Source organism: Lissotriton helveticus, chromosome 2_1 (assembly GCF_964261635.1).
Source record: "Lissotriton helveticus chromosome 2_1, aLisHel1.1, whole genome shotgun sequence".
Taxonomy (NCBI): Eukaryota; Metazoa; Chordata; class Amphibia; order Caudata; family Salamandridae; genus Lissotriton; species Lissotriton helveticus.
In genome coordinates, this window is record NC_136059.1 from 1,687,389,432 (window position 1) to 1,687,402,361 (window position 12,930).

At 45.3% G+C, this 12,930-nt stretch overlaps 1 protein-coding gene across 4 annotated transcripts in view; it reads left to right on the forward strand.

Moving 5' to 3' along the window:
- Positions 1 to 12,930, forward strand: part of SUSD1 (sushi domain containing 1) — a 678,087-nt gene that overhangs the window by 285,480 nt on the left and 379,677 nt on the right. For all 4 annotated transcript variants that reach the window (XM_078676643.1, XM_078676646.1, XM_078676644.1 and 1 more), the window contains one exon: positions 5,402 to 5,581. In XM_078676643.1, the coding sequence (XP_078532769.1) occupies positions 5,402 to 5,581 (180 nt within the window). The remainder of the gene's footprint in view (positions 1 to 5,401; positions 5,582 to 12,930) is intronic.

Here is a 12,930-nt window from a genome sequence, read left to right on the forward strand (position 1 = left end):
CCTGCGATCATGGGGGGTACGCGCCGTACGGTGTGTAGGTGATCGTGCGCTTTTCCGTACGAATCGCTGTGTACCGTACGAATCGCGTCCGGGTCGGCCGATCGGGATCGGAATCGTCCGGTCGTACGGCGTCCGTACCAGTCGTACGGAAACGGCTCCGGATACGATTCGTACGGACGGGGATTTTACCGGATCGGAATCGACCCCCATGTCTGTGACTGCTTTTTAAATAAAGCAGTTTATTGTTTGTTTTTAAATACAGCCAGTTTTTCTTAAAGGAAAACGGAATGCATTTCAAAAATGAAATGTTTCAGTTTCATTTTTTGAGACCAGGCAATTGTCTGTGGGACAGTTACAGGTATATTTATTAGTTGCGGTGCAAATATTGTAAAGGCCCAACAAAATCTGAATAATTAAATTAGACAGTTTCATTCTCATGCACCCAAAACCCATTCTGTACTGACAACATATTTTATTTCCCTGCTTTTTATCTCCAAGTAATATTAATTTCGGGCACAGAATTATTTGGAATAGTAAATAATGAACAATCCCATGGACGATTAGAGTTTCTTCTCTAAAGAGATTATAGTTCCCTTTACTAATCTGAATATATATTCTGCACCATAGACTTCAATTCAGCACAATGCTAGGTCTTGCGGAAGTGACGTCACACACCCTTTCATCTACATCGAGCCCTTATTCCAGACTTAAGCTTACACAGCCCCGTACTCACTGCTGGAAGGCTAGGCTACGGTCATATAGGGCAAACTACAGAAGGTAAACAGTGATACTTTTGTGGGCCAGCAAGCCATTGAGATATCTTAGTAGCTACCATAATGCGTTTAAGACGAATTGCTTGTCTCGTGACAAAAGCAATAGGATAACACCATTCTTGACACATGTTTCACTCAATCATCCCAATTAACATTATTTCAACCCTTAAACATGAAAGGCAGGAAGTTAGTAAGGAAGGAAACGCTGGAGAAACAAATCTTAAGGCACCTTCCTGAGTTCCAGCTTCCACCATTCACAGCTGTGAAAGGGTCAGGAAGGTGTCTGATGGCTCACATTCCCATCCGACTAAGAGTCCCTTTATGTCACCAGCCCCTCTTCCTGTCATTGTGCATATCCTTGCATACCCTCATTTAATGGTACTGCACAAATTTAGTGATGTGTACAAAGTAGAAAAAATGAGAAACATTGTTAGCCATATCGAAAATATAGTTTGCAACAAACAGTGCTTTCGGTGGAGGTAGAGTTTTACTGCCCATTTGAACATTTCCCGATGGGCAATAAGTGATGGGGCAGTTTAAAGTGCTACATGGGCTGTAATGATACAATCCTGAAAGCACTTAGCCAATATGTTTGAAGAATTGTACTGTGATTTGTGCAATATGGAGCTTTTTCCAAAGAAATATCCGCAGGGGACACACACCCTCACCCCCCAACCAACTGGATAGGGTCTGGCTCACTTGCTCCGCTCACTCAGGTGGTACAATGTGGACTCATTTGTGGCCAGGTTCAATAACATTTTGCATCTGGGTTGCGTCACTGTTTTTGACACAGCCCAATGCAAAATGAATTCTGGGATACACTAAGTCATGCAAAGCTTGATTTGCATGGCTTGTCGTGTCTTCGTAAAAGAAAAAAGTACAGTACTGAAAGGACAGTACACGGCCCTGCCTTGTTTTACTTTTGCCAGTGAGGCGATCCATGGGTGGCGTATGGGGGTTCCCGCGCATCCACTTATAGATTTTGATAAAAACCCAATTTACTTAACTCAGTAAACCTGGGCTGGCACCAAAATGGTGCAACTACCTGAGGCTGGCATAACGAGGAGAAATATGTAACGATGTGAAATATCTTTATTTCGCCTCATTACTTCCTCTTTTTATGTGTGCTGCATTATGCAACATAAATACAGAGGAATATGCCTCAAAGGATAGTTTTTGTGCAGCAAGGTATGTATCCCTTTCCGCACAACAAAACTTCGGCCAACAACGCAGGCACCCTTGCACTATGGCGCAACAGTGCCTACTTTGGTGATAGGCAGTCACATCTACAAGTGTGCCAGCGCAGGGAGAGAGTTGAACAACGCCATATCTATGTAAAAAGGGCACAGTTCAGCTCTCTACCCTTCATGCAATGCAGCGCAGCAACTTGCTTTGCGCTGTTGCATGAAAGGTTAGTAAATCTGTCCCTCAGTGCTTAATTTGTGCCAGTGGTTACAGGTGGGTGACACCAGCTCTCATTTTTGGAGACCAAAACCTATTTTTCATTATTAGTCTTTGACCAAGAGTAAGAGGAGCAAGATAAAGGAGAAAGTAGGAGGAAGGGAAAAATAGGAAAACAGTGACAAAGAGAGAAAAAGAACCAGTAAGAGTGCTACAAAGAGGCAGGAAGTATAGGTGATGGAAGAAAGAGGGGTAAGGTAGAAACAAGACTAGGTTGCGGTGGTGTTCGGCAACCCCAACATTTGGCAGGGTTGGAGGTCGGCTACTAAAAAACCATTGATACCCTGCTCTCATTTATTTATTTTAACATATTAATCATGAGCTCATTACAACATTTTTATTAGAGATGATATTGGTTCCCACTTCCACTTTGCATGCAGAAGGTAGGTGTAAAAGAGTTTAATGCTTGTGAGAACGTGAGAGTTTAGAAACTTTTCAGGAATATTTGGCCATCTTCTTCAGAAAGTCCAAATGTTCTACCACTAAACTTTTTGCAGACAGGAGTTTTACATGAGGATGAATGAGTTGGTGTGTTTGTTGAGCCACCCACAATCATTTTTATGAGAATGTTGGGTACATCTTCACGTCCATAACCTGTGGCTGTTCACAAGCATTCCAATGCATCTTCCCACTTATAGGCCCTGAATCACAAAGGTAAACTTACACATTTGTGTATGTTTACGCTTTTTTTTTGGCATCACAAACTACGAGGTATTAGTAAGTTTATGGCTGAGTAGACTCCACAGTCAGGTTGGGGAACCCTGCACATAAAAAGATAGGGCAGGCCTATCTTTTTATGTGTAGAGTTCTCTGCCCCAACTGGTTGGCCTTGAATACATAGTGGGCTCGTTTCACAAGGGGCCGTCGCACTCATGTTGGGACCTCCGTACTACAATCAGTCGTCTTGTGAATCACACAATCATAGTAAGTCTAGGATTCATAGATTCAGCCTTAGGGTATTTTCTACTTAGGGAGATGGTGACACAGGAAATATTTAGGTTTTATTTGAAGCCCAGGGGCTCTACTGCACCAAATGCCATGGGGAGCAACAGGCATTTATGCCTACTTCTTGCATCCCATGGCACTTTGGTATTATAGAAGTGGCCGCAAATGCTTGTGTAACCTCTTTTGTAATATGGAGCGCGCTAGTGTACATTTTGCGCTGGCAGGATTGGAGGATGTGTTCCCTCATTTACATTGAATGGGGCTCTATGAAAATTAGGTACATCTATGACTTTCCACCCATGCCATATTACAGACACAGGTACAATTGCAAAGAGCATATTAGAATTCACACTGATTGTGTGCCATATAGAGGTGACACACACTCACTGCACCCCAAAGGGTGCTGCATGGGAGAGGCTTGCAGGTTTCCAAGGGAGCCCCCAGGCACTCTTCTGTAGGTACCTGCGGTGATGCCTTGCACCACTCGTGGTAGATTCCTGTGCCCCTCCAGAGAGAGGCATGTTCAGCTCAAGGGAGAGATGGACTTACGGTTTCAATCTGGGGTTTTCTATTGCAGTAAAAGGCTATGTGGCTGTGCAAATGGTTAGAGTTTGTGCCTGCACTGAGTAAAGTGCATTTTGTGTGCAATCGGATTCACTGCCACGGTCTGTGCCAGTGCACCTAGTTAAGGGATCACTGCAGCGCGAATAGGGACAGAGCATCTGATATGTAACCCGGGCCCAGGTGGTATCCCCTGGCACAAACTTGCAACACATATTTGCTGTTAAAAGTTGATTAAGAAGCTCCTTCAACATTGAGCATGTGGGATAAATGTGAAACTTGTAATGTTATCGATAAATGCTCGTCAATTCCTTAGCGCCTTGGTGCTCCGAAAATAGATTATTTTATTCAGTGAAGAATTAAGTCAAGTTAGTAGTAGCAATTTTAACTTATTTCTACCTATGATGATCACTTCAAGGGCAGACACTAGTCGGGTATAGGTAGTTGTTAGGGTTGGGTGAATCGTCTTTAAACATTGGCCTGAACCCCAAATGTTGGCTTCTTTTGTTGGTCAAAAAAGTTGGCAAACATTGTATTGTATTGTAATAGCATTAATATAGCGCTTACTACCCCTGACGAGGCGCCAAAGCGTTTTTTCGGCGAGTAGCACGCTACTCCGGGACCCATAGAGGATTAGTATTGAATTAGTATAGTGAAACATGCAAGTACATTTTAAGTGGTGGATAGGTTAGTCAGTTATTTGGATTTGGAATGATAGCAGAAGGGTAGAGGAGGAAAAAAGGTTTGTGTTTATATAGCGCTTTTACCCTTGATGGGGTGTTGAAGCACGCTGCTCCGGAAGCCCATAAAGGATTAGTGGTGAATTAGTATGATGAAATATGAAAGTAATCTCAGTGGGGGATATTAGTCGGTTATTTGGAGTGAGAAGGATAGCGGAGGGATAAAAGAAGCTAAAGTTTGGTGATTGTTGGCCCCCTTCTTCAAGTCCATAGCCAATGCACCTCAACACCTTCAGTGACCATTTGTGTGCAAGAATGATCCTTCATTTGTACACTACTTTCGCCTATAGATAAGATATGAACAACTGAACCTTCAGCTATTTGGAAAAAGGTGGTAAAATATGCAGACAATAGGAAAAAGTTGAGGAAAGCGGGGAAGCTTTGTATGGTGTGCCGATTTGTCAAGTCCTGCAAGGGAAAGCCAGCCTGCGTTGCTGACATCATAAATATTGGCCAAATCGCCTCACAGTTTTGGTTTGGTTGACACTCTCGATGGGACATACCTGCACTTGATTTAAGTGTGCATCCAAATGCTCATATTGCAATATTTGCCCACTCTTAGTGGTAGCACCACTGCACTTGTGTCGCCAAAGATCTGCATTATAACCTTCTCAACTCAACAAAACTTTACTTACCCCAGGTTTGGGTGGCATCATGATGTCTGCCACCAATGCATAAAGCTAGTTATTGTTTTAGTTATACCACTAATCAGATTTAATGCAGCTATATGTTATGATGGGTCATTTATTCTCTCAATCAGTACACCTGGTGACAGTTTGACTGTTTTACTGTCACTCTGCTGGTCAGCAGCCTCCTTTCTACCTGGTCCTTGTAATCAGAACTGTAGCAGCATCTGAGCCGTGGATAGATCAACCACAACTTTGCTGAATGTTTACTAAAACATCTGCTTTCCCTTTTCAGAGATAGACTGTGGAGCACCTCCAGTGATCCCTCACTCCAAGATGATCTGGAATAAAACCACAAACCTCGGGAGTGTGGTGCACTACAAATGTCTTGACGGGTTCCACAGTGTGGGAAACAGCACTCGCTCTAGGTGCACAGCGTACAGAAGCTGGGAGAACATCATGTTCAGCTGCCAAGGTATTGCATTGAATTATAATTGAATTTACATAGTACTTTACACCTGTGATGAGGTGCAGAATGAAGCACATTTGCAGACAGGTAGCATGCTGTAACCATAATCTGGTAGCAAAACATTGGAAAATTACTGAGTCCCGAGTTGGAGTGGTAACCCATTAGTATTGTAAATGTTAAAAAAAAATGTTGGGGAGTAACCAGCGCTCTGAGAGACTGCCAACAGTCAAACAAACTTTTAGGAAAATGCAAATGTTATTTTTTAATAGCAGCCCTGTTCCCTTTAAGAAAAATAGATTGCATTAAAAAAAAGTTTACTTTATTTTAATGCAATCACAGACATGGCGGTCTGCTGACCCTAACAGGTCATCATTCCTGTAATTGTGATCAAGGGGGGTGAGTCGCACATTGCAACCTTCCTAAATATTCATTAGGCACAGTGATCTGTGACTCGCTACAATTCCTTATTTTGTGAGCCAACCTATTGATACATAGGTAGGTTCACAAAATCAGATCCCATTCCTAAAAATCCGTCCACTTTTAATGAATGAAATCCACATACATCAAGCCCTAAGGTTCCACCAAATAAACAAAGACCTCAATTATTCGAGAGAATGGGGATCTGGCACAAAACTGCAGGAAATTCCAGCTAACATAGGCCCCGTTGCCGTTCTGTAACATGTGGGACAATCTACACTTTTCACCGGAGGGGGAAGCTCTTAGATTTTGTAACTGGAAAAAACAGAAAACATTCTGATGTATGAATCTTAAAGGGACCACACCTCTGAGAACTTGCAAAGTCGAATCTCTCCTTTGGTATGGAGGTTCACCAAGATATTAAATATTTTATAAACACGCCCAGACAAAGAAAACATCATCGAAAACAGTGAGCCCTGAGGAAGGATGGAGTAGGGGCTTTAAACGGGATATGAAATTGTATACTAAAAATTGCTATGGGAAAGAGATATTGCATCATCCTTGTGTGATGCAGAAGGAATCAGCTTATAAAATACACTCCTGTGGCTGAAGGTAACATTCCTAGAAATTCATGACAATTGCATAGGGCACTGTGGGGCTTCAAACACCCTGGGGGATATTTACATCAAAATGTCGGAGCGCAGTGTTACACCAAAATTGGTAACTCCATGATCGGAAATTTTTAAAACGTGGGTATGAGCCATATTTACAAAAATACGGCGTACTTCTGTGGCTTCCCTAGTGCTGGTGCTAATAAAGTTGCCTAGTGCCAGTACAGGCACCTTTGCGCCATGTTGCAAGGGTGCACGCGCTGCAGGAAGGGACACCTTCTTGCACATAAACAATCTTAAAAGGCGATTTGCTCTTCTAATGTGTGCTGCAGAATGCAGCACATATGGAAAGTGCAAAAAAAGAGTAGAATTAATAATTTATTTTCATTTTGCCAGTCTAAGACCAGCTATTCCCTGGTCTTGGTTTTTGGCGCTGCCCCAGCCTTGTAAATATGGGGCAGTGTCAAAAAGCAAATGGGTGTTGCAGTGGAATGCCCACTCCAACACCTATTGCCCGCCCCTTTCATTGTAAGTGAAGCATGAAAGGGGCCTTATTTACAAGGTGGTGTTAAGTCACATTAAGTGGCTTAGCACTGCCTTGTAAATAAGGAGAAAGGTATATCGCCACCAGTACGTCACTAAAAGTAACGTTCTGGTGGTGATATCCCCTTGTAAATATGCCCCACTGCTTCATCTATTGTGGGAGTACAGTTTCATACCATTTTAGAAGAAAGTTTTTTCCCACAATAATAGAATAACAACAATCACAGTACTGCAATCCTTACCTAAAACCATTCAATGAGAAACGCTATAGCGGGCTTATGTGTCCAATAATAAATTGATTACTCAGTTCTTTATGGGGGCAAATATAAACATCATGAAAAATAGTATTGCAATGTTGAGGGACTACCATGAAAGTAAATTGTGTGTTTCCACAGCTTTAGAAATACTAATTGGGATATTTAGCAATGGATACAATAAATACACGAGTACCTAAGCAAATTCATCGATTTATTCAGTAGAAAAATGTATAGAAGTGCCTCTACACATTTCCTTGATTTTAGCACTCTAGCAAAAAAAGTTGGACAAAAGTAATTTGAATATTTACTTTTGATGCCATAGATTATATACAAGGTTCTGCTTCAATCAATCAATCATAGCATTTGTAAAGCGTGCTACTCACCCGGAGGGGTCTCAAGGCGCGCGGGGGGGGGGGGTCTGCTACTGCCCGAAGAGCCAGGTCTTGAGTTGCTTCCTGAAGGATGGGTGGTCCTGGGTCAGCCGGAGGTGGATGGGGAGGGAGTTCCATGTCTTGGCTGCCAGGTAGGAGAAGGATCTTCCTCCAGTGGTGGCTCTGCGGATGCGTGGAACGGCGGCGAGAGCGAGGCTGGTGGATCGCAGCTGGCGGGTGGGAGTGTAGAAGGTCAGGTGGTTGTTGAGGTACCTGGGGCCCAGGTCGTGGAGAGCCTTGTGTGCATGGGTGAGGAGACTGAGCGTGATCCTCTTGCTGACGGGGAGCCAGTGCAGGTCTCTCAGGTGTCCGGAGATGTGGTTGCGTCGGGGGATGTTCAGGATGAGTCGTGCGGAGGCGTTCTGGATGCGTTGGAGTCTTTTCTGAAGTTTGGCTGTGGTTCCGGCGTAGAGGGTGTTTCCGTAGTCCAGTCAGCTGGTGACGAGTGCCTGGGTGACCGTCTTCCTGGTTTCGGTGGGGATCCATTGGAAGATCTTTCGAAGCATACGCAGGGTGTTGAAGCACGATGACGAGACGGCGTTGACTTGTCTGGTCATCGAGAGGGAGGAGTCCAGGATGAAGCCCAGGTTCCGTGCGTGGTCCGTTGGCTTGGGAGCGGTGCCCAGGGCAGGGGGCCACCAGGAGTCGTCCCAGGCGGAGGGTGATGATCCTAGGATGAGGACTTCCGTCTTGTCTGAGTTCAGTTTCAGGCGGCTGTTTTTCATCCATTCGGCGACGTCTTTCATCCCATCGTGTAGGCTGATTCTGGCGGTGGCGGGGTCGTTTGTGAGGGAGAGGATCAGCTAGGTGTCGTCGGCGTAGGAGATGATGTTGAGGTTGTGTTGGCGTGCGATGGCTGCGAGGGGGCTCATGTAGATATTGAAGAAGGTCGGGCTGAGTGATGATCCTTGTGGTACGCAGCAGATGACTTCGGTGGCCTCGGATCTGAACGGGGGGAGGCGGACCCTCTGGGTTCTTCCGGTGAGGAACAAGATGATCCAATCCAGTGCCTTCTCCTGGATTCCGATGTTGTTGAGGCGCTGCACTAGGGTGCGGTGCGGTGGCAGACCGTATCGAATGCTGCGGAGAGGTCCAGGAGGATGAGGGCCGCTGTTTCCCCGTTGTCGAGTAGGGATCTGATGTCGTCTGTGGCTGCGATGAGGGCGGTCTCGGTGCTGTGGTTGGCTCGGAAGCCGGACTGCGAGTGGTCGAGGGATCCGTTCGTCTCGAGGAAGGCGGCCAGCTGTCTGTTGACGGTCTTCTCGATGACCTTGGCAGGAAAAGGGAGGAGCGAGATGGGACGGTAGTTCTTGAGGTCGGAGGGGTCCGCTGTTGGTTTCTTCAGGAGAGCGCTGATCTCGGCGTGCTTCCAGCTTTCTGGGAAGGTGGCGGTGTTGAAGGAGGTGTTGATGATGTCCCGGAGTTGGGGTGCGATGATGGAGTCGGCTTTTTTGAAGACGTGGTGGGGGCAGGGGTCGGTTGGTGATCCGAAGTGGATGGTGTTCATCACGCGGGTGGTGTCTTCGGTGCTGATCGGTGTCCAGGCGCTGAGGGTGGTGGTGGGGGGCGTTGGCTCGGTGGTTGGGTGCGTGGTTTGTGCGCCGAAGCTGTTGTGTATGTCAGCGATCTTGCTGTGAAAGAACGAGGCGAGTGAGTCGCAGAGGTCTTGCGAGGGAGTGATGTTGTTGTTTCCGGCGCTGGGGTTGGAGAGCTCTTTGATGATGCTGAAGAGTTCCTTGCTGTTGTGGGCGTTGTTGTCCAGTCGTTCCTTGAATGCTGTCTTCTTGGTGGTGCAGATCAGCTGGTGGTGTTTGCGGGTGGTGTGCTTGAGGGTAGTCATGTTGTCTGTGGTCTGGTTGTTGATCCAGGCTTTTTCGAGGGTACGGCAGGCTTTCTTGGAGTTCTTGAGTTCGTCGGTGAACCAGGAGGCTTTCTTGCTTCAGTTACATGCCTGAATGTGAGAGGATTTATGTCTTCAATGTTTATATATAAGGTTATGCTTCAGTTACATGCCTGAATGTGAGAGGATTTATGTCCTCAATGCCTTCAAATAGGTTTGGATCGTCACAGGGGAGAGTCATTGTTACTTTCACTTTTAAAATGTAAGGTGTGAAAATTACAGGTGACCCAATATTTTTGTTACAATTACTTCTGTTGATTCAATGAAAATCTTGAGAATAAGATCATGAATTGATATTGAAAAAACAAAGTTTATCATTAGAGGCACTTAAGTCATGATTTTGATGTTGGTATTTTACCTGTACAACGTAAGACATGTCATAAAATGCCCTAGTGCCTATTTCAAATTTTATACTAAAGTCTAATGTCTACTCAAAATGTAGGTGTTTTCTTTTTGTGGGTGGTTTAAGATCTAACAAAGTGTTTCGGTTGTGCCTATATTCAGCTTTGGTGTGGCACTGGCAGTCGGCAACCTTGGCTTCCCATAAGTCATCAATCTAGGTTGTTTTTCTAAATGATATATTTTGATTGTCTTTAACAACACTCAATCATAGTTACCGACTCAAATGAGTTGTGAGAGGCATATGTCTACAAATTGCGTTTAATGTCACTTTAGAAGTGTGACTTTGTGTCTAAAGCCAATATAGTCATAGGTTGTGAAAATCAGCATTCTATGATGAATTACAAGTGACAGATATGAAAACCAGTAGTTAAGGACCATTCCCTCGGGGGCAATCTGACACATTGTTCACGTTCCTGTTGTAGTGGAACTTTGTGTGGAAACCATTATAATAAAGTGTTTATTGATTTGAGTGGATGTTGGCTACCTCTCTCTGCTGTGATCTGTTGTTTAATATTATTTATGGTTATTATTGATGCATATCAAACGAGGGAGCCTGCGCCTTTTCTTCAACTCGCTGTTCAAAACTGCTGGGTTGGAGAAATCTAAGTGCGCATGTCGGTTTCGCCGTCCGAAGACGGCCGGCCTAAATGACACTCGCACTTAAAGAGCCCAACTCTCCTCCTCCCTGCCATGACCTGGCCCCGCCCAGCCTTAGACTCACACCGGATCAGTAGTCAGGGAAACATAAAATTAAAATAAAATTGTTATATTATCTATTTTATTGTTCATCTGCTGCTCTGAGCACGGGGTGACGCTCCTCTGTCATTATGGAGGAGCCGCGCCTGTTTGCTGAATTACTTTACGGACAGATGACAAGGTCACACAGAAAAACGTGGTTCATCTTCAATTGAAGAAGATATTTCTGGGGAAAAAATCCTCATTTTTATTTTTTAGTAATTTGCATTGTTGAGGAGGCATTTATGTGCTAGCGGATCAAATTGAAACTCCAAAAAGGAAAATGCAGGGCTTATTGGAATAGACATTATTTTTTCCTAAGTGAAGAGTCCAGCCTGTGGTATGATGTTGCATTAAAAAGATTAGAAGGGCTGTTCTGTAATTGAGTGGAAAAGCTATATTTTTCCTCAAGAAGAAAGACATATTCACATAAAGACACTTAACTGTTTACAGAGATGAGTATGTCGAGGATGCTCATTGTGGGTAACACTGAATATGTATAGAATATCCACCCCCAGGATAAGGAGTCAAAGGCTTACTACCTCTTCAAAGTCCTGTGGGAGGTGGGTCTCAGTCAATGCCGACTGGCATACATGAAACTGTTGTACACCAACCTGACTTCCCCAGTGCCTGTGAGCTACCTGATCTCGCCCCCCTTATCCATTGGCCGCAGAACGCAGCAGGAATGCCCCCTCTCTCGAATCCTATTTGCCATCGCAAAGAAGCAGTTGGCCCTTCGCTACCTATTGGAGGGGCAGCAATGGGGCATCCCTCTAGATGGGACCTCACACGATGTGTTGCTCTATGTAGACAACGTGCTGTTGTACCTTCAGGATCCATCAACCATTGCAGCCTCAATCTCATCGGCTTTCCAAGACTTCGAGGAAGTGGCAGGTCAATGAGTAAATTGGGGGAAACCGGGCGTCTTCTCGTTCCATTGGGATGCCCCGCCGTAGAACATTCGCCTAGGCGGGGAACCATTAATATGTGTGGCACCAGCAGTCTGCTACATAGGGGTCAGGTTATATGATTCCCAGGGGGATTTATATTAAGGCAACCTGCAGCGGGTTTCCATGGCCCTCGAGTCTCAGATGCAGTTATGGCAGCGGGTACCAATTGCCTTAACGGGTAAGGTTGCACTCTCCAAAATAATCGTTCTTCCCCGACTGTTATACTATTTTGTCAACATTCCGGTATTTCCCAACTGACTGTTCTTGGCGGACCTGCACCAGGTACTGTGGAACCTGTTGTGGGATAGTGGAAGGGGCCGAGTTTTCCTTAACAAGCTCCAAATGCTCGTAGGTAGGGGAGGCCTGGGAGCGCCACCTTTCGAGACTTACTACCTTGCAGCGCAGCTCCAGTGGGTGTCCTGGTGGCTGCCTGGCATACATCTCTATGAAACCAATATGGGGGAAGGCCCCCTTTCCCTACATATACTATGTTGGCTCCTACATTCTAGTATCAAGATGCATCTCTCATGGGCCCTTCATTTGTGGGTCACCCGGAAATGCCTAGGTGGGGTCACCCAGCTGCCGAAACAGATACTCCTCTACTCCCCTGCCATACCCCTTAAGGGCCTACTGGGACTCTTGGGGCATTTTACTGCCGACCAGATGACAGTATGGAAACAGTCACAGAAACAGTGGGAGGCCTCTTTCATGACGCTCAGATCCTCACATTCAACCAGCTATTCCAGGACTATGACATCCCTCCGGGACAGTTCTTATTGGATGGGCATCTGCTGGGGCACTTAGGTCACTGTGGGGCATGGTAGAAGAGGAACCACCTTCCACATGGTGATACATACACTATACACCATGGGGGATGGGCCGGACCTTATCACATGGATATACAGAGCTATCAGGGAACACACTGGGACCCTGCTGATGCACTTTCGACAGGTGTAGTAGGAGGACCCTACCTGACACCAAGTGGTCAAAGCACTTGAGTACCCCCATGTCATCTCCAGGAATGCACACTTCATATATATTCACTACATGATCCTTCACAGGGCCTATCTCATGCCTTCCTGGCTAAACAGCATGTTCCCCACAGCTAA